General features: G+C 38.5%; 4 protein-coding genes across 7 annotated transcripts; 1 reads left to right on the top strand and 3 right to left on the bottom strand.

The window, feature by feature from the left end:
- LOC109711787 (E3 ubiquitin-protein ligase makorin) lies at positions 204-4,160 on the bottom strand. Of its 4 annotated transcripts, none has more exons than XR_002216681.1 (8): positions 3,978-4,160; positions 3,060-3,147; positions 2,200-2,954; positions 2,010-2,079; positions 1,831-1,919; positions 1,659-1,724; positions 1,064-1,542; positions 204-605 (listed from the first exon to the last, which is right to left on the bottom strand). XR_002216681.1 is itself a non-coding variant. In XM_020235009.1 (7 exons), the coding sequence occupies exons 1-6, from the start codon at positions 3,986-3,988 to the stop codon at positions 1,691-1,693; spliced, it is 1,047 nt and encodes a 348-aa protein (XP_020090598.1). In that variant the 5' UTR covers positions 3,989-4,160; the 3' UTR covers positions 204-605; positions 1,659-1,690. The 4 variants fall into 4 exon arrangements, 1 of the variants encoding a protein (XP_020090598.1); XR_002216680.1 differs by having other exon boundaries at positions 1,064-1,187; XR_002216682.1 differs by having other exon boundaries at positions 950-1,724.
- LOC109711786 (carboxyl-terminal-processing peptidase 3, chloroplastic) lies at positions 4,662-9,405 on the bottom strand (the record flags this gene model as incomplete). Its single annotated transcript, XM_020235007.1, is given in 12 exon segments — positions 4,662-5,157; positions 5,449-5,556; positions 5,671-5,820; positions 5,918-6,004; positions 6,250-6,369; positions 6,550-6,585; positions 7,000-7,088; positions 7,465-7,543; positions 7,809-7,895; positions 8,088-8,218; positions 8,478-8,559; positions 9,208-9,405. Coding segments are annotated over 12 exon segments (1,416 nt in total), but the record flags the coding sequence as incomplete, so codon positions are not given.
- Positions 10,914-14,575, bottom strand: LOC109711785 (protein FAR1-RELATED SEQUENCE 6-like). The gene is made up of 4 exons (XM_020235006.1): positions 14,494-14,575; positions 11,693-13,992; positions 11,534-11,602; positions 10,914-11,428 (listed from the first exon to the last, which is right to left on the bottom strand). Exons 2-4 carry the CDS (start codon positions 13,967-13,969, stop codon positions 11,384-11,386), a joined length of 2,391 nt encoding a protein of 796 aa, XP_020090595.1. The 5' UTR covers positions 13,970-13,992; positions 14,494-14,575; the 3' UTR covers positions 10,914-11,383.
- LOC109711853 (circumsporozoite protein-like) lies at positions 18,100-19,573 on the top strand. The gene has a single exon (XM_020235158.1). The coding sequence runs from the start codon at positions 18,932-18,934 to the stop codon at positions 19,265-19,267; it is 336 nt and encodes a 111-aa protein (XP_020090747.1). The 5' UTR covers positions 18,100-18,931; the 3' UTR covers positions 19,268-19,573.

The following is a 20,132-nucleotide window of genomic DNA, read 5'->3' as shown; positions in this document are numbered from 1 at the left end:
GCTGAAATTCATTTTTGTAAATATTCTAGATTCTACTTATAGGTGTGAATTGTAAGTGATGGATTTTCCAGGAAGGGAGTATTTTATTCTTTCTAAAATAAAATTTCACGTGAGAAAAAGGAGACACAGAGTCTGTAATTTAGGCAATTAAGAGAAACACCGGCACAACAAAACCGACACAAAATAAGCGAGTCATAGGCAAGTAACAAAAAGCATTTTAAGACTATTTACTGAGAATTGCTTTGCTCAAAAGGTAAGCATATTTAAGGTCGCAGCGCCCGTGCGCTTGTGGCGGCGCAGTTGAGCATTCACATCCAAGAAGGTTACAATGTTAAGCCCATTCTCATCAAATGAGGCCCCCTACAGTTCAAGAGTTTCATCCAAGATACCGGGAGAATACTTGCATTATTAATAATGTGAAACCTCATCGATTATTTCATTGTTTTTACATCTGTAAGCTATTTGAATCTGAAGATCTCGGCAAACGATCACTAAGGCTGTGCTGCGACTCCACACACAGCTTAGTGTATTCAATTTTCATCCATCCTCTTGCATATATTATTTGTAACAACACATTATCTGCATCCCTTGGTCCCACTCAGGTTCTGTAATAAGAGACACAGATAAGTCAAAACAAATTCCACATCAGAACGAAAAGATTTTTTTTGTTTTTTTATCCCTTATGTTTTGGGGTATGAGAAGTGGAGGAGAGCGAATCCACTTGAGGTGCATGGGTTACAGCTAAACACACAGCAATCAATTTTCAAAATTATCATCTAGAAAAAAGCATGTTTTGGACATATTAGATCATTTTAGTATAAAACAGTTGTTACATTAAGGGCGACCAATCCTTGTTTTTTAAACAGGAATCAAGTATAAACTCACTCTGCATAAATTACGATTCAGTAATCTGAAAAGTTATTTCATTTTTCTTGCAATAGGTATCAACCTGATTGCTCAGGAAGTACGGTTCACCAAAAGTGTATTCCCTTTTTGATGCACATGAAGATAGAAAAGTAACCACGGGATGCAGTTTTTGTGCGCATGAGGATAGAAAAGTAACCTCAGAACGCGGACCAATCAAATCGCTATCCATCGTTGTTCATATGCAGTTGGAGGAACTCAAATTGTAAAACAAGTTATTGATACATGAAGAGGAAAATAACCCCAATATACGCATGGGTACCCTGAGAAAGAAGAGCAAGGTTGAAACGAGTATAGTTAATTGCAAGAACATATACATCATCTGCTAAGAGCCGTAACTAGTGATAATAACAGAAAGAACATACTTATGCTAGAATTATGAAAATAAAAACGAAAGAAAAAGGAAGGCAGCAGGTTTGTAACTTGGTTCGACTCGTGTAGCGAGCTAATCAAATTTTAATTGCTGTCATATTAAAGAACATAGCCCCTGTTCCTAAAAGGATATCGAAAGGTTTTCGATCTGCGTCTTGTCCATCACCATGGTTCCTCTACTTTCACTTCAAGAAAATAAGATACTCGAAAGTAGTTCTGAATGTCAATTCACCGCTATTTGTAGAACTGTGTCCAAGCATTTCCCCACCAAGAAGTTTTGAGGTTCAAATATTTTTATTTCGAGGGGAAAAGTAAAATAAGAAGAAACTAAGAACATATTGCACAGATAATAAGGGTCTCACCTCACATAGAGTATATATACACAAGTTGGATCCTAAAGGTGCAACCTGCCGAGGAAGTCTGAGAGCCTGGGATACAATCACATAGACCACGAACAGAAATTATACCAGTAAGTATTATTTATTTTGAAGAGAGTAAACAATATACAAACACATTCAATAAAAAGGATGATACCTAATATTTTTAGCAATGACTGTGTTTCCGTCTTCAGCATCAAGATGCCGTAACACCACTTCCTCTAAACGACCGTCTCTATAAGCATGCTGGGAAAAAGACAAGCAGGGTGCTGCAACGTCTTAGGAAGCAAGGTGCCCTATGTAGATATGTTAAATCGAACACAAGCATACACATACCTTGTAGAAACAGCTAGTCCCAAACGGACAGGTCCCATTTCCAAAATCGAAGTATCTGCAATCAATTGACCTGCTAGAAACCATTATCTATAAGAACCACTATCTGTTAATCTCACTCGAGCACAAAATGTCAAAACAACAAGAGTGCATAGCCCGTAAGACAAATTATACCAAAATCGAAGTACTACACCTGAGCTTGGCTTTGTAGCTGTCGATAATTTCCTCTTTCTCCTCCTTAGAAGCATACCAAATAACACTAGGAATTACAAAATAAGATAGCTTCCGACAAATCGGGCAAGCCCTTAATGCGGAGTTCACATCCATACCAGAGGCAGGAGAGTTACTACGCCAATTCCTAATGCACGAAATACAAAAGGGATGGTCGCATTCTGAAAGCAATCCAAACTTCCTTTCAGCAACAGAGGGTTTTGAAAGCACGCGGTCCAAGCACACGCTGCACTCTATCTCTTGGCTGTGCTTCAAAGCCTCGAGGCGCTTGCTATTTTTCTGACATAGTTTAATATGCTCCTCTCTCTCATCCGGACGATACGGGTGTAAGCATTGCTTCCCACATATCGTACACAGATCCCCATGGGTGTGAGGGCACTGTTCCCCATAAGGACAACTACCGGCAGCAGCGAAAGAGCAGATTGGGAGATCAGAAGGTTGAACAGATCTGGGAAGATGTAATGGTCCATACTCTGAGAGGCTACTACTATCTTCTTCTGGAAAATTGCAAGTCCAGGCTGGTTTACTCAAAGACGATATCACAGCTTGACCGTCCAAAGGAAATCCAGAAGGATTTGAAGTTTGAATAGGACCCAAATGAGCGCGCAATGCTGCAGAAGCAGAAGGAACTGATGTCTGATTACCAGAGACCTTAACATGGTCGTATCTGCAACGGCTACCATAAGAGCACACCCCTTTCTGATAAAAGGTGCATATCTGCAAACATATATGAGGATTAAATTAAAATTTTTATAGATATTTTTGCGTAAAATTGGTACCACATGTAGTTTAAGTGAGTGCAAGTTAAGAGAATCGAATTACATTATTGGGCGGGTCTTTCCAGTCATGAGAAAATTCACAATATTCCCCTTTCAAACAAGCTCCGTGCGCGAAAAACTTGCAAAGGGTCCTAATAAAATCAACAACAACATACAACAAAGTACCCTGTAAACAAACCATTACATGGGCACCAGAATTCCCAAAAATACGACAAGCATTGAAGCGAATTCAATGCTTCCAGTTTTCAAATGGGAGATTGCAATAAAAATAGGTTAACGCAATCAGCGAGTACCAACTTTATAACCGAATAGCATGCTTCATCTTAATCCAGCACCAGGTAACAAGAGAGAAATCAAAACAGAAACTACAAAGAAACAATACTGTTACATAATTCAGCTGCATTTATGTGCAACAGTTAGAAAAGGTAAAATATGTACCTCCACCTTACTGCACATGATAATAACATTAATATTCACAATTCAGTCAACAAAACATATGACTCCAAAATATATATATGTATTTTCTCCTGTAATATACCAAGATATCGTTCTATTTTCTAATCCAAATAATCTTTTTAAATTTTTTTCCCCTTCTTTTGCAACAAGCCAATAAAGTTGGTACTACACGCTCCGAAGACGGAGAGTCTATTCGGCTCTCCAATTCGGCGAAAAAAAAAACAACTTTTACATCTCAATATATTCTCAATTATATCCAAGAGCAACATTTAATGCGTTTAATCTAGAAAAATTAACGCAAGCATCTGGGAAATTGAACAGGATGATTATTCCAACCTGATATGAAGTCAAAATCACAGAGGAATTTGAAACCAGAATAACATCAAATCAGGATAAAAGGACAAGCGGAATAAAAACAAAGAATAATTCACACGAAACATCAATTTACACGACGACACAAAGTGATCTAAATTGTACAGAGGAGGAGAGGAGGGATTTGAATTACCTTTTCGACATGGTGAGGGCGAATTGAGAGGCGAAGAAGAAGCGGCGGAGTCAATCCCCTGTCGATAGGGAGAAGAAGGGAGACGAATAGGGCGAGGATAAATCGGGGAATAAAATTGGAATATCTCCTTCTTTGTTCCTAGGGTTTGCTGTGGCGCACATCCACCTCCCGATCTAAAAGGGACTTGTTTAAATAGTTTTTAATTCCCTGAAACTACGGAAATGCCCCTCCATAAAGGGAAGCGGAAACTATTGGAGGGGTATAAGCGTAATTAAAGGGAAGAAAGAGGGTAATAATTGTCCGGCCCTGACGGCTTATCGGTGGGTCCTCGGACGCACGCGAAAGACGTGAGGTTATAGGTCATTTTTGCACCGAAGTCCACTACTTATTTGAATTTATACAGAAACATGTCGCGGCATTGTATCTAAAGTCGGTGCCGACACGGATAAGTCACCGACTACAGTAGATACGGTTTTTAGATTCGGCGGCGAAAAACACCTTGATAGCCGACTTTCCGTGTGTGAACTGTGAAGTGCATTTTCTGGATTTTTGCCACAATTATAGTCTTTAGCAATATAGAACTTGAGTTAAAAACACAAAAAAAAGATGTAGTAATTAAACATATTAATCAAATGCCAACCCTATCTCTCTTTTTTTTGTTTTTCGGATTTGCATCCAGCTAGGTGCAGCTTGATATCGACTTTAACATTCATAAGAAAGGATTCCCGAAGCCTGTCACAATGTTCTGATTTGTTTTTTTCCCTTTACATTATATAATTTTTTTTTGTCGAGGTGTGTGGAAATATATGGAGTGACAAGAGTATATTATATACGCTGGAGTATACATTATAAATTATATGGAACTTGAGAATGTTAGCTACAAAGGGTAACAGAAGTAATCAAAGATATGATATTGGAGATTTGAGTTGGCTTATGAAGCAGCCCCTTTTGATTGCTGAACTTCTAATTCATGCTCAGCCACCATTACACAAGAATCCAACTCCAGAGAAGCAGCTTTGTCTTTTTCCTTCAACATAGGTGTCCTTGGCAAAGTCAAGGCATCCGGAGTGCATTGTATGTCGGGTGCAATTCCAACCTGGTCGATGTCATGTAATGCTGGCGATAGATACTTCGCAACTGTGATGAACAATGCCGACCCATCATGCAACTCGGTCACTCTCTGCATTAATAAGATGTTTGAGCGATGTCATGTGTCAATAACACATTAAGTTTATTAAAGTCAGCTTGTCAGACAACTTAGATGAGATAAATAATGGGTCCCAGATCAGTTTTGCAAAACAATAATCATTTTTACCGGGACAACATTTCTGCAAAAGCTCTAGCAAGAAAATTAGTAGTCACAATGCAGAATGGGCATGCAATGATGCCATCAAATAGTTTTATAATGACCAAAATGCACAGAACACTCGACAGGAACTGAATTATTCAGTAAAGGGTAATCACAACTTGCCTGAATTTTCCCTTTACCAAAGGTTTTATGGCCAACGAGAATAGCACGACCATTATCGTGCAATGCCCCAGCCAGAATTTCACTTGCACTCGCACTCCCTTCATTAACCTACATTCCAAACCACAAGCAGAGAAGTTTTTTCTTTGAAAAGATAACTACAGGGAAGTTCATGGAGTATTGCATTAATCTCTCTAAACACAAAAGAGGAACAAGAAAACTTACAAGCACAACAAGTGGGTCATGTGTCAGAGCATGCCCTTTACCAATAGTAATTGGTAACATATTCCCATCCCTGTCAATAGTGTTCACAAGAGTTTCATCTCCATCAAGCCATATTTGTGCAACATCGATTCCAGCTTTTACCAAACCTCCCTACAGAAAAGCATTAATAAAAGATTAGGACATGGAAGTTAAAGTTGGGTTTTAGCCTTTTAGGAGCACAATCATGAAGTGCGATTGGACACTAAACTGGGTTGTTGCGCAAATCAAGAATGTATGATTGGACACCTAGGTGCTCCATTTCTTTAATAGCATTCTCCATCTCAGCTGCAGCAGTCTGATTAAGAACATTGCAAGCGATTATTAGTATCTTAAAGAACTATATACAATATAAAGGATGTTAGTGCATAGGAAATTTCTTGACATGTCACATACAACTCATTTTGATGATGAAACAAAGAAAATTTATAGGAACCCTGAAGTTTGTTTTAGGAGAACAGTAAGTTGAAGACAAAGGAGAAAGATAAGAGGTATATTATGCAAATTAGAGGTATATTATGCAAATTCTCGTCAAAGTAGCACCTGAGAAAAGGCAGCTAGTCTAACATATCCTGTCCTGGACTCACGGCCATCAGGTAATTTATGAGAGATGATTGTGCTCGATAAAGGTGAAAGCTTGATAACCTCGCGAGGCAGCTGAACCTATTGAAAAGGAATTGCACACGGTTGTAAGAAGTCATAATGACCTAATCATTCAAATAAAAATGAAAAGATGACAAAACCTCCATTCTCCATCAACTTTGTAAGTAGTCTTTTCTTTAATTATGTTTATACAACTGATAAAACGTTGGTCCAATCAAGGGAAAAGCATAGGAATTCTACCTCTCTAAGTTCACGACCACTTCCAGGCTCAGACTCCTGAAAATCAGATAATGTATTAGTTGAAAGTATTCTTGGTTAAGTTTTTCAATTTTAATAGACATGAAAGAAAGAGAAGATGTTAATCCTAGGCTACAGAACAGGAATAAAATATCTTTGCTCTACAACACTTTTCTACTCAAAATCAAAAAAGACGGTTTTAAAAAGTACAGATACTCAAAACATAGAAGCCATCTGAAACCATCATCTGAAAATGGAGCAGTTTTTGTATATTTTTTCTGGCTAAATCACATGATCGAGTATAGAGAACTATATCCATAAAATAGATGCAAGAGTCACTTGTTTGATCATATATGATGCGCTACACTATCCAGAAACACCAAAAAAAAGTACAATATACTTTACTATTTATAATTAGTTCATCGATAAATGAAGCACAAGGATGAAGGCTACACTGGAAAGTTTTACTGTGACAGTAGTTCCAACACGACCCCGAAGCTTCTGGGCTGCTGTTTCTCCATCTATTCCGGCAACGTTCTCTCCTGAAAATATACAAGAAAGTTAATGTCAGCGTCTGGAATAGGATTTTTTTTTTTCCGCTCGATCACTTTCCATGTAAAACCATGGATCAATAGACAATATGACATTAGTGAAGTTCACTTTGACAACTGTGGTGACGCTGAATGGGCAGAAAAACAACACTTTACTGTGTATATAAAACAAGCAATATGATCATGATATGTATTTCCTGAAATCTCTCATATTATGGACTCTATTTGATAGCTAAAAGCAAAATTGGAGAATATCGAAAGAGTATCCATACTTAAAATGCATCTTGTACATCTTCGAATCAATAACACTGGATGATATTGTGATAACACTCGCATACATAATCCAAATGTACATAAATAAACTTACCATCAATCTCAATGAGTTCATCACCTTCATGTATGCCAGCTCGGTCAGCTGGGCTCCCCTCAACACAAGACAAAACAACCTGCAACATCAGTGACATTTATGCATAGTACAACAGATGTTTTTGTCAAACATAATTTTTTTCCGCCTTATTTTTCCAGTTACGCATTCAATAATGCAAATCAAGCCTCATCAGCTAAAAGTGGATGCTACGAATACTAGACGATAGATCTTACAAATAAATAAAGATAAAAGGTCGGATGCCTACTCCATTACATTATTCAAGAAATGTTTTTTAAAGAAGATACAAACAGAAAACATCATAGTTGCCAAAGAATATCACTAACCAAGCGCCCAGTACTGGGTTCAGAATTTATAAACAGACCAACTCCTTGCAAATTTCCATCACTTCCGATTCTGAAACTTTGATACTCCTGCATGTTCAGAATAGTTGGCAATTCAAATAACAATGTCAGATCAAGAAATCAGGTGGATGTAGTAAATGAAAACGCGACAAAAAGAAACCTCAGTACTAAACTGTAAAATACTACTAATGTGTTCAACATGTGAAATAGATTTTCATAGAAGTATAGAACTGCATCATTCATTACCCAAGCATAACATACCTTTGGACTAATAATTCTGGTAAATGGATCACCAAGAGTCGAAAGCATTCCGCTGATTTTACTATATGCTACATCTGCTGATTTTAACGGAAACATTTCCACCATAGTTTGCTGAAGCTTCAAGTCCCAGTCTGCAGACATTTGTAAAGAAGACTCAGTAGGTACAACTTTATAGCACCAACTATTATGGAATAACGGTGACATAAATGGCCTTAAAAAAAAAAAAAACACAGCAAGCAAACCAATGATGTTTAGATAGAGGACTTTACTAACACCTATATCACATGAATAAATATATAGATGTATATATAAATTCTCTTCTTTTTTTTTTTGAAAAAGATATATAACAACTAACAACTTGTTACTGAGAATTGATGAAAAGCCAGATACCTTGATGGTTGAATGTGGGATCGATAAAGGTCTCACGGATTAAGCCCCAAGCCTCAACCAGAGTTCTCTGCACTCTATTCACCTGGCGTAAGGAATATCCAAGTTAGAACCGGAAAGCAACAAATTTGAATCCCGTGATGCAGAATAATTTGAAACTTCTGATCTGCCGCCTGTTTGCCCAAATAATGTAAAATTAGCATACTCTCTGGCTCGTTCTTTTACAAAGAAAAGGCTTATACCCATCTTTTTACAGCCTGCTTGGCCTTAATGGAGCTACAACAAAAGTTCTATTTTAAGTAGACCTATTTGAAGAAGATTGAATGACCTTTTCATTCAAATCCCCCCTAACAATTTCTTGATGAAGAGAGAAGCAGAATCTCTTTATGCGGCTTCTGCTTTTGGTCGCAAGCACATTTTCAGCTTCTTGCTTGGACCAAAAGCTCTAGATTTATTTGTTCACAGCTAGTCCGTCATTCGCCTCTTGAGCAGAAAAATTGCTCCACAAGCTAGACTGACAAGCAATTAATTCCTGATTTCTAACCAGAAGTGAAGCCCGCGATCACAGATATGTAAAAGAAACAATCGTTTTTCTCTGAAGCTATTAACTGAAAAGTCTTGCAACTAGAAAAGATTTGGAATTTATATTTTGTATTCAAACAAGATAACCCCTACACAAAATTATCAAAGTAATTTGCATTTTTTCCATCCTATGTGCATGCTTGAGCTATACCTCACGCGCTCTGGAAACAGGGAAGGCGACGGTGAGGGACTCCGCGCGAGCCGGAGGCTCACCGCCGCCCACCGATATCATCGCAGCTGCGGCCGCCGCCGCGAAGCCCAACGCCGTCCTCTCCAGCAACCGCGCGGGGCCCCTATCTGATCCATCAGATCCCGATCCGACGGCTCCGGCCGTGGCCACTCCCGACCCCGATCTCGATCTCGATCTCTGCTTCTTCTCCGAACGAATGAGCGGAACTTTACAAGCGGGGAATGGGTGGGTTGTGGGGATCATCGGCGAGGGTTTTGGAATGGTGGGGAGAGGAGATTTGGCGAGAGACTCCATTAGAGGGGTGGGGGAGGGGAGCGGAGGAGTGGTCGACTCAAAAGGAGGAGGGAGGGAGAGAGAGAGAGAGAGAGGGAGATTCAGGTGGGGCCCACTAGAATCTAGTTCGTGGTACTGGTGAGTTTCCGTCTTCGAGTATCTGAGAAGAGCACAACTAGTTCGACGCGGCTGGAAGCTTCCAGAACGGTCGCGTAAATTCTCCTCCAACATAACGGGAATAGATAGATGGTTAGCGGGTAAATTGAATTTAGTAATTAATTAAATAATTATTACTTGAAAATTTAAAAATAGATAACAGTTTTTTGACAAAACACCAAAGCCAAGAATTTTCACGAGTGTCTGATTTCCAATGTCAACTTACAGGTACAAAATCAGATGTAGTGTTTGGCCTAAAAAGTTGAGGGGCCAATATTGCAATTTAAATTTGCGGTAGAACTAATACCTACCTCAAATAATGGTACACCTTTGGAAAACACATACGTGGCATTCGCAACGTGGAATGCAGACTTTTATGGAAATCCAATGGGTATCAAGACACGTAGAGGAAAAGTGCACCGCAAAATATTTAGGACTCGTACAATATACTGTGATAAATATATTTGACAATATTATTATTAATGATCTCAGGACCAGGAGGCTAAAATCTTGCACTCTGTGAACGATCCGAATGTAACTGGGACTACAGTTATATATTATGGTTTCACATGTTGAAATAAAAGAGATAAAACATATTGAACTAATCTGTACAATGAATTATTTTAAATCGACTTTCAACCTTTCAAATTTTTAATTTTAGCTATTGATTTGAGTCAGCCAACAGTACTTCGACTTTAAAATTTGAATGCGTCATTTATTTTTACAAATTTAGTTAGCATATTTATGCAATTTTGACAACTATAAATTCAGTAGAAAGAATTAATTTAAAATTGAAAGTCAATTACTATCGACCTACTCAAATCAAACAAGTTGAAAGATTGTATAATAAAATCTTGAAAAATCAGATAGCAGGTTCAAAATGGTCTAGAAATCAAATAAGTTTTATATGTTTTTACCAATAAAAAATTTTGAACCGATAAACTTGGAATATGACTTCGCATGATGTAATTAGGTAGAGCAGTGATACAAGGAAAATAAAGGAAACAAAAAAAATCAACAACTAAGATGCAAAAATGGGGCGACATCATCAGGCAATTTAATCACTTGCTGACCATTCTCCCTCTTCATTAGAGATCTTGAACGATATAACCACTTGAGCTCGGGCTTGCCATCGTAAAAAAATGGCTCTGTTTCTAAACTTCCTAATAGCAAATACACATTTGATAGTTAAAAGTTCCTGCTGATATCTTCGAGCCTTTATAGAGTCAAGCAGATTCTTAAGGTCCACAATGATCATTTTTAAATCCTTTTATCACAACTAAACATGAACATATACACATTAGGAGGATTGGCAGAGAGTTCTCACAAGCATATATACGCATATGAAAAGATCAGAGCTATTGGCATTGGCCTTCCAAGAGATTATGTCATAAATCAATGAAACTTTTAACTCCATACAGATCTAATACAGAAGAGCTCCCACATTTGCTAGGGTTTCAATCCTCTCGGCTGCTAGCAACTTATCATTCACGATTTGTTACTGGTATGACTTTCATGAACTGGAAAAGGACCAAAGAGGCAATCTGACAGTAATATACAACAATACGGTATTGGATTTAGGCCCAGAAGAAAAAGAATTTAAGCTAAAATGCAGCAAACCTTTTAGCAAATTCTTTCATGCTATGCACGGTTTAATCCGACTTATCCACAGCATGTGCAGTAGGATTACCTAACAATGTTACAACTTCTACCAAGACCTTGGATCAGGAGTCGCCCCCGGTAAATGAGTATCCTGCGTAAACAAGTTCAGCAACCAAACAAAATCAATATACAATCAATAGTGGTAAAAGCACCCTCCGCCAGCTAAGAAAATGGCTAGAGAAAAAGTATGACATACATGAAAATATTGTTGGAAGCCCCACTCTGCCCCTGATCGATAGCTAGAAGTCGGCTGATCGGTCTGAACCTGTTGCGTATAATTCTCTAAGTATCTAATGTTTAGTTAAATGAAATGATATATCTCAACACAAATTGAAATATAGGTAAACATTCATACCCTATCCTGGAAAAACTGAAACTGGGGATGATTCAAAATCTGCCTCCTTAATGGTCCAACAGTTTCGCCACCCACATTCCTGTTTTCATTCAAAGAGAAACTAACCATATGACAATTCATCCCATCTTCAGGAGAAGCAGCTTCAGCTTGTGCCTCATTACAAACGGCCTCATCAGAAAGCAGTTTGTGTATTGCTTCATTGACTACTTTAACTGCACATTTGAATCTTCCATCGTATAGCATCCCAATCTCAGCAAGTTTCAGGCACTGGTTGCGGAAATTTTCATGTTGTTCTACCAACCCATCAGCCACCATCTCATTAGGAAAGTGCTTAATCGAATTAATCTGCTTGAAGTCCTTTTTCCAGCGTTCAACAATGTACTTTGATGGAATTTCAACCACACCTTGATAATTTAGCACCGAGAGCACATGCCTACATAGAATACCCTTGAACTGAAAGTAGCCACAAATACAGCTAAATTCAAACCCATTTTCACTGTAAAGAACCTCATAGCTCTTTTGCTCTAAGGCTAAACCATCTTTCACTCTTGTGTGGTCTATTACCTCAAAGAAGGATACTAATCCATCAACTTTCACCAGTGAAGGGGTGCAATAGGTCAAAGCCTTGATCTCATCTTGGAATGTTTTAAACATTTTCATTGTGTAGAACTTGCATAATTGCTGCTCCATGTAAAATTGCGTTACTAATTGAGGGCTTCTATGCAAAGAGTCATAATCGGCCTGAACTTCCTCGTCGTGCTTACTCTGCATTATAATTTTATAATTATTAAGAAACTGTTGTATAGTAGTCTTCTGGTGAACATGCCCATCAAAAAAGGACTTCATGCATTCACCACGTATAGTTATCGACATTCCGGCCCAAAATGAATCTTTAACAAAAACAGGAGACCAAATTCTTCGATCTTCATACAATGACCTTATCCATTCATTTTCTTCGAGTCCAAACCTCAGAGTCACGTTTTGCCACTCTTCTTCGAACTCGTGGGGCCTCAGAGAATCATACAACACCTTTTCCAGAGACTCCTTGATTTCTTCATAATTTGCAAGTTCTTGTAAGTTATTTTGTACTCTTTTTAATATATGCCACAGACACTGGCGATGGCGAGATCTTGGAAAAACCTTAATGATGGCTTCTTGGATCCCTTCACTTTGGTCGGTGATTATTGCTGTTGGAGGATTTCCGTTCATACATGACAACCAAGTCTTGAACAGCCAAGTGTATGTGTCACTTGTATCTTCTGAAATTAAACCACAACCAAGTAAAACAAACTGTCCATGGTGGTTCACTCCAAGAATGGAGACAAGAGGAACATCAAACTTATCAATTAAAAAGGTTGTATCAAATAAAACCACATCATTGAAGTATTGATAAGCTTTCCTCGATATTCCATCAGCCCAGAATACATTCTTTATACGGCCTTCTTCATCTAAATCAATAGATTGGAAGAAGTAACTGTTCTTGGTTTGCATCTCAACAAAGAACTCCTGTATTGCTTCACGATCCCGTCCCATGAGCTTTAAATTGCATATCCTTTCTCCACTTTCTTTACTATTCTGCACATATTCCTCTATTGGCATTTCAATGCCTTCTTTATCTCCGAGATATTGTTTCCTCTTCCTCGACTGGAAGGACTTAGCTTTACCGGGGGTAAGGGGATGGTTATGTTCACTAATAAGTTTGGTGACGTGAAGCAATCCATCGTTCCTCCTCATCATTCCAATCCTTGCCATACAATTCGTTTTGAACGCATCTTTAGTCATATGGTAGTCCATCTTATATTTAACATCACCATCCTTATTACAAGAGAGCATAAGATACCGACAGTTCCCATCTTTAAGGTACCGCGAGGAGAATATCTTTATTCCAAATCCAGCATGGTGAGCGTAACGGTCGTAATATCTAAAAGCTTCTTCAGGGGATCTGAAGGCCATTCCTAACCTGGGCTCGCCCTCGTATCCTTCTTCTACAACCTGAACAGGCTCATGTGCCTTCAAAGCAATAGCTCTTTTACCCTTCCTAGTAACAGGCTCTGGCCCATCTCGGGCAATGGATTCTGGTCCTTCTCTGCCGGGAAGATCCTCCTGCCCTTGTGTTCTATCAAAATCATTTCTTTTTTCGGCAAAAGCATCTGCCCATTCTTTAGGAGTAGATGAATGAATTACTGAATCTTCAGGAGTTTCAAGTTGCCTGTTTTGAGGACTGGGCGACCCAACAACTGGAATGGCTTCAGGACCATCCTTAGATGGCTCTTCCATTGAGAAATCATCACAAGAAGCTCCTACAAAAGAAACAAAATACCTACTTGGTTTTATTGCGAGACTATAATCACAAATCCAAACCGACCTACATCCAATACGCGTAAAGGGCACAGCAAACATAATCGTAGTGTTTAATTCAACAAATTAGGGCAAATTAAACATAATCACCACAACTTGCTCGAAGGAAGAGTAACATACAAATAGACAGAAGGGATTGCAACCAATCCTACGTTTGCTATTGTACTGGATTAACTTCGGAGTTGGACTATTTACTTCCGAGCATACTATAACCTAGAATTCAACCCTCTTTTTTTTGTCTTTTTTCTTCTACTTCCGCTAAAACAAATAAATTGTGAGCTAAATGAATAATCAGAATAAAGCTGAGAAAAAAAACAATTAAATTAGCAGTAATATCACATGAAGCATTCAAACATATGAGCTAGGACGCCGTGGATTAATCGATTAACGACAAATTCTTTTATAGGCATTTCATCAAACAGTTGAGAGGCGTTCGCGCTCACCTCTTTCTCCAACTGGGAGCCGCGGCAGGGGCCAATGGGGACGACCCGAACTTTTTTTTTTTTTTTCTTTTTTTTGTGTTTTGGAAACTAAGAGGAGGAAATGGAAATAGCGGAGTGGCCCTGGGGCCTAAACTGTTCAAGTATGGGCCTACTTTTGGCCCAATGTAATAGCACTCTACGGTTGGCCCAATGATACGAGCGGTTTCAATGGTGGCACCCCTACAAGGAAAATTCTGCGGAACACCGCATAATAACCTCGTCCTCCAATCACCAAATTCCCGGATCCACTGCTCAAATCCCAATTACGCGAGAAGTACATTTCTGCCCTACTGTNAATGATACGAGCGGTTTCAATGGTGGCACCCCTACAAGGAAAATTCTGCGGAACACCGCATAATAACCTCGTCCTCCAATCACCAAATTCCCGGATCCACTGCTCAAATCCCAATTACGCGAGAAGTACATTTCTGCCCTACTGTATTTCTTTCTTCAACACCATTGGACCACCGTAGTGGGACCCACGTCATTTTTGATAGGTAGAGCCAATCAACTTCAATCCGATGCTGTTTGCTGTTTCGGAGCGTGTCTAAAATGCAACGGGTATATTGATGACGCGACGTAACAAATCAATCAAATGTCTCCTTTTAGGAGTACATGTCTCATCATGATTGTAAAAAAAATATTTTTATTATACTTTTGTTTGAAAAGTAAGAATGTTATTGACTTGTTATTTGATGACGTGGTGCAAGTGTGATAGTGTAGAAATTCCTCCCCCCCCGGATCACAGCAGTGGCCCGTGAAATGAACCAGAGTTGGAGAGGGAGAACTAATGCTATATCTAGTCTCATTGAAAAAAATATATGTTAAATCTAGTCTTTTTTTTCAATTTAGTCTTGTTTGGATTGAATTATTTGATGAAAACTATGTATTGTCCAACCCCCATGCATCTATTCATCTGTGCGCCGTTCTTTCGTCCGCGTGCACCAGTAAAATTTCAGCAAATACGCCTAAATAATTCTTTTCTCACCTAGATTTCTCAACAACCAAAAGTACAGTATTTTTGCTTCAGTTGTGTATAGACCTAGTCTAGGGAATAGTTAGTTTCTCTAACATGATGATCTCAAGATAATTGCTAGCTCTGTAAAGCCAACACTTATATATATGGCATACTCCATGACTATGTTCTCTGGTAGCCTATAAAAAACAATAAAGTAACCGGCCGTTCTTAGGGCAAGTGGTAAAGAGCTTGATAGTTGATACCCGATGTCACAAGTTCGAATTCTAGTTAATTCACATTTCCAGCTAAGTTTATTTCTAAATGAAATAAAAAAAGTCGGTTGCGTGCTACCTATCTCTCTCAAAAAAACAGTAAAGTAGTGAAAATTCCCACATGAGGTTAATTACTTAGCTTTCGGATTATTAAATTCTAAATGCATTACTTGTTATATTTGACTGTTAGTGCCTTCTGAGGACTTATTTCAGTGGTTCAGAAAACCAAAGGGTCTGCAGCTGTTTTGGGTAGGTGCATCCTATCTCTTCTCTTTATGAGCAATGAAAGTGTAGAAAGAGACAAGCATGAAGAGAACACAACAGGTATTTAAAATGGCGTAATTAGTAATATTTGGCAACTTGTATTATCTATATTTAGCAACTTGTAAATACTTCTTTTCTACATCACCATTGGTCCCCGTACTCATAGAAAACTCTGCAGAATCTTGTTCTTCTTTATTTTGTGCTTACTTTCTTCTGAAGTCATCATTTTGATTAGCTCTTCAATCAAGCCCACAAGATCTCACAATAGTTCAAGCAAACTAAGCTAGTTCTAGCAAAATCGACATAAAAAAAAAAAAAAAATCAGCTTAACAGATACTGGATCTCTATGACTTGATTGCATAGTTAGTATTGGCTCGCTTTGATTTTAATTCAAGGGTCAGATCGACTGCTCCGGTGCATTCCGAACGCTACTGTCTACGTTCCATTTGTGCTTTAGACATATTTCAGCAGCTATTGAGGGGATCTTATTTCCAGGTAATCTTATTTCGAATGAATAAAATCAGTTTACTTCAACTGATAATTGATAATAGATAGGAGATAATAAATAGAGACAAATAGTGCCATCTTTCAAAAAAAAAAAAAAGTCATGAGTTATTCATTGAAATATGATTGGCTCAGAAGAATGGCTCTTATAAAAAATTTTATCTTTCAGCATCCTTTCCATAAGAAATCATTAGAGGGCTATTGATTGATGAGTGAGATACATCCTTCAATTTATACAGTACCTCACACTCACTCTTCCTGGGGTTAATTGCTCGGATCTTTTCTTTCAATTAGTGCTAAGAAGGAATAACTAAATAAGAAGGGGACACGTGGTAAGACAGTTGTCGCATATTAAGAACAACTTTTGCGCGAAAAAGAAGCGCATCATTATGTATCATCTTTTTTCTTGCTCTATGCATGTCCATTCCCTTGTTGATTCTGATTACATTGAAGTGGATTACTACTATCCCTTTGAAAAAGTAAAAAAGGAAAAGATTCACCAAAAAAAAACGTAATACAACTGTAGAGACTCCGACTTTGAAAGCGATAAGGCTCATTCGGAAGCCACCGCAACCAAGTTGTTACTAATTTTGGTTATGCCCCGTTCTTCTGAATGCTTTGTTTCGCGAAATATGTTATAATGAAGCGAAAGAAAATATGTCGAAGATGCGAATGCGGTAATAGTGGACCTAGAAATAGTATGTCAAACCCTAACACTTGCTGGATTAGTTGCTGGGGAAAAGAGAATATAGGATTGGCTTTGTAAGATGCAGGATAAGGTGAGGCATTAGATTACATTTTAAGCTTGTCTTCATCTCATTGGCCATTGAAAAGTGGTTTTTTGGCTTTAGTTACTGCTAATCACAGCCATTAGTTGTTATCGTGCACTGATTCACTAATGGAGGTAAATAAGATTCCTCCAAGGACAATTAAAGCTAGGGATTGAGCATTTTAATAAATAGAACAAATGAAATAGAAAATCAATTAATGGACCATTTGGGCATCTCACAAGTACACTGAGTTGCTGGAATGTAGCTGGTGGACCCACATGTTCTTAGATCCCTCATCTAAAAAGATTACTCGTACGGTGAGCTATAATAAACATAGGTCCATAACAAATACTGAAGAGGATCAATTAATGGAGAGATAATGCGAGAGATATATTATATAATCATCTTTACAAGATATGAGTCCAGGTGGAATACTTTTGAAAGCACGATTAGAAATTATTTTCGGCGATTAGAAATTGTAGTTGACGGTCGATTTTATTAGACATAATTTATATTTTGAAAAGCATTTATTTAGAAATTAATTTTGATAATTTTTCGGCATTATTTGTATAGTAAAACATGCATCGGGNTTTTTTTTTTTTTTTTGTAATGTTTTTACATCACAGAGTATAGAGTATCAATATGCTCTATTCTTTATCTAGAATAATGAATGATAATAATAATAATAATAATAATAATAATTCTTATCTTAAGAATCTCAATAGTAGAGTCATTTATACAGCTTCTCATTGGAGAACCAACGATTGTGGACAAAAAAAAATAAAAAGGATCAAATACTAGATGTAGTAGGCCGGTTCGAAGGTGGTAAAGCCTCAAGCTACAAGTAAAACGTGTTAGGTCCAGAAAAGGAAAATTAAGAAGCATAGGGCCCCCCCAAAAAAAAACATCTTTTTCTTCTTTTGTAGTGAGGCCTCCCCACTTAGCTATTGTTTAATTGGATGGAGATAACTTTGGAAGTGCATCTAATTATTCATCAGATATTCTTTATTAATCATATCTGCCTGGTTAGTGATGGATATTGCCTTTGACTCTCCACTAAAGAAATCTACTTAATGCGCAGGATGCGATAAAACTAATGTTTTAAAACTCGATTGAACTAGTCCTGATCGAATCTACTAGATGCTACATCTAGTATATATTATTATTAATGTGCTGATGAATAAATAAATGCGACGTAGGTTTTGAATCGAATGCATGAACTAAATCTGCATCTTGGATATTGTATATATGCGCTTGCGAAAGCATTCATAGCAGTACTGTGCATACGTACACACTACTCTTTGGATTGATTAATGCCACGTAAACAGTTTGTGATAATTTCCTGTTCCTACTAAACGCACAAAATTCGCCAAACACTCACACGACTAAGTTGGCTATCTCTTTTTTTAAAAGAAAATTAGGCGAGTGCCAAATTGTCCCCACCTTACTTGTTATAGTTAACCCCCTCCCCAAATTCCCAAATTACTCTACTCTTTATCATCTTATTATTATTATATAAGTAACTCCCCTCTATTATAAGAGAGAGAGAGAGAGAGAGAGAGAGACGAACACGCATCATCATACGCGCTCGCGGGGAGGGAGGAGCGCGGATCCTGTTCGGCGACGAGGCCATGTGGTGGCTCATCTTCTCCGTGGCGCGGCGGGGGGGGCGGCGGAGCGCGCGGGTGGCGGACGAGAGCGCGCTAGGGCTCGGCGAGGGCGGCGGGGACGGCGGCGCCGGGGCCGGGGGCGGGGTGTGGGGCGGCGCAGTCGCGGCGCTGCTGGCGCTGGCGCGCGCGCCGATCGAGGCGGCGGCGGCCGCCGGAGCGATCCTCGGGGGGAGGGGCGCGGGCGGCGCGGCGGCGGCGGAGGCCGCGGCGTGGGCGGTGGGCGGCGGGCGCCCGCGCGCGGACGAGTTGAGCCACCTCATGGTGCGCGAGAGCTTGCGATACGTCATCTACGTGTAGGGGAGATCTACAATTAATTTTGGAATTTTGGATAGTGGGGTGGAGGGGGATGTTTTGACGATGAAAGAGCAGGGTAAGTTAAAGTGTAGTATGAAACTAGAGTAAGTAAGTGGATTTGAGGATAAGGTGTTTGTCTTTATGCTTCTGAAGGGGGGGATGATCTCGATCTCCCATGTACTTTATTATATCGGATCTCCCATGTACTTTATTATATCGGTTTGGTTGAATCTAGTTGAATACAACACTCGCTAATACCTCGATTTAATGTATTCCCTTATCTGTTAATATATTTGTATCTTCCGGAAATAGCACGCTAGACTTTATTAAAGGCATCTGATCTTCTGTTTCATCCACAAAGTTGCTGAACTTCGACAACATCTATTCTAGATTTGTACGAAGCTGAGCTAATGGTTTGTTCTTTATTTGCAAAAAATCAACAGCTCAAAGGGGTTACTTTTTTTTTTTCCCGTCTCCTTCTTCTTTTTCTTTTTTTTTTTTTTAACTCTTTTGTTCTTGTGGCTTTTTACTTTGTTAGTCCATGTATTTATGAAACTTTGGGTCTATTTGCCCAAAATACTTGACCTGTGTCGCTCGAAGAAGTTATTATTATTATTATTTTTTTTATTTTAAAGAAAATGTCCAAACAATTTAAATGACAAAACTTAACGCGAAAGTATCCGTGCTTGAAAGCTGATTTTCAAACCATCCGCAAGACACGGAGGAGATTTCGAACTTAATATTTTCAAAACTCTGTTCAGAATTACAAGCAGAATTTTTTAAGCACGCTTTAAGTAACATAAAAAAATATATACATATATGATAAAAAAATCTTTATTTTCGTAAGCAAAAAACATATATTTAGGAC

This window comes from Ananas comosus, linkage group 6, assembly GCF_001540865.1.
Source record: "Ananas comosus cultivar F153 linkage group 6, ASM154086v1, whole genome shotgun sequence".
NCBI lineage: Eukaryota > Viridiplantae > Streptophyta > Magnoliopsida > Poales > Bromeliaceae > Ananas > Ananas comosus.
The sequence above is the reverse complement of the archived record's forward strand: the minus strand, read 5'-3'. Positions and strand labels throughout refer to the sequence as shown.

Excerpts from the sequence above, each read along its gene's own strand:
- LOC109711785 (XM_020235006.1), bottom strand. The coding sequence starts at position 13,969 with ATGGAAGAGCCATCTAAGGATGGTCCTGAAGCCATTCCAGTTGTTGGG. Across the intron at positions 11,603-11,692 it reads TTCAGTTTTTCCAGGATAGG|GTTCAGACCGATCAGCCGAC; the intron begins GTATGAATGTTT and ends TATACGCAACAG. Across the intron at positions 11,429-11,533 it reads GCTTCCAACAATATTTTCAT|GATACTCATTTACCGGGGGC; the intron begins GTATGTCATACT and ends TTGTTTACGCAG.
- LOC109711787 (XM_020235009.1), bottom strand. Across the intron at positions 2,955-3,059 it reads GGAAAGACCCGCCCAATAAT|ATATGCACCTTTTATCAGAA; the intron begins GTAATTCGATTC and ends ATATGTTTGCAG. Across the intron at positions 1,725-1,830 it reads GTCATTGCTAAAAATATTAG|GCTCTCAGACTTCCTCGGCA; the intron begins GTATCATCCTTT and ends ATTGTATCCCAG.
- LOC109711853 (XM_020235158.1), top strand. The coding sequence starts at position 18,932 with ATGTGGTGGCTCATCTTCTCCGTGGCGCGGCGGGGGGGGCGGCGGAGC.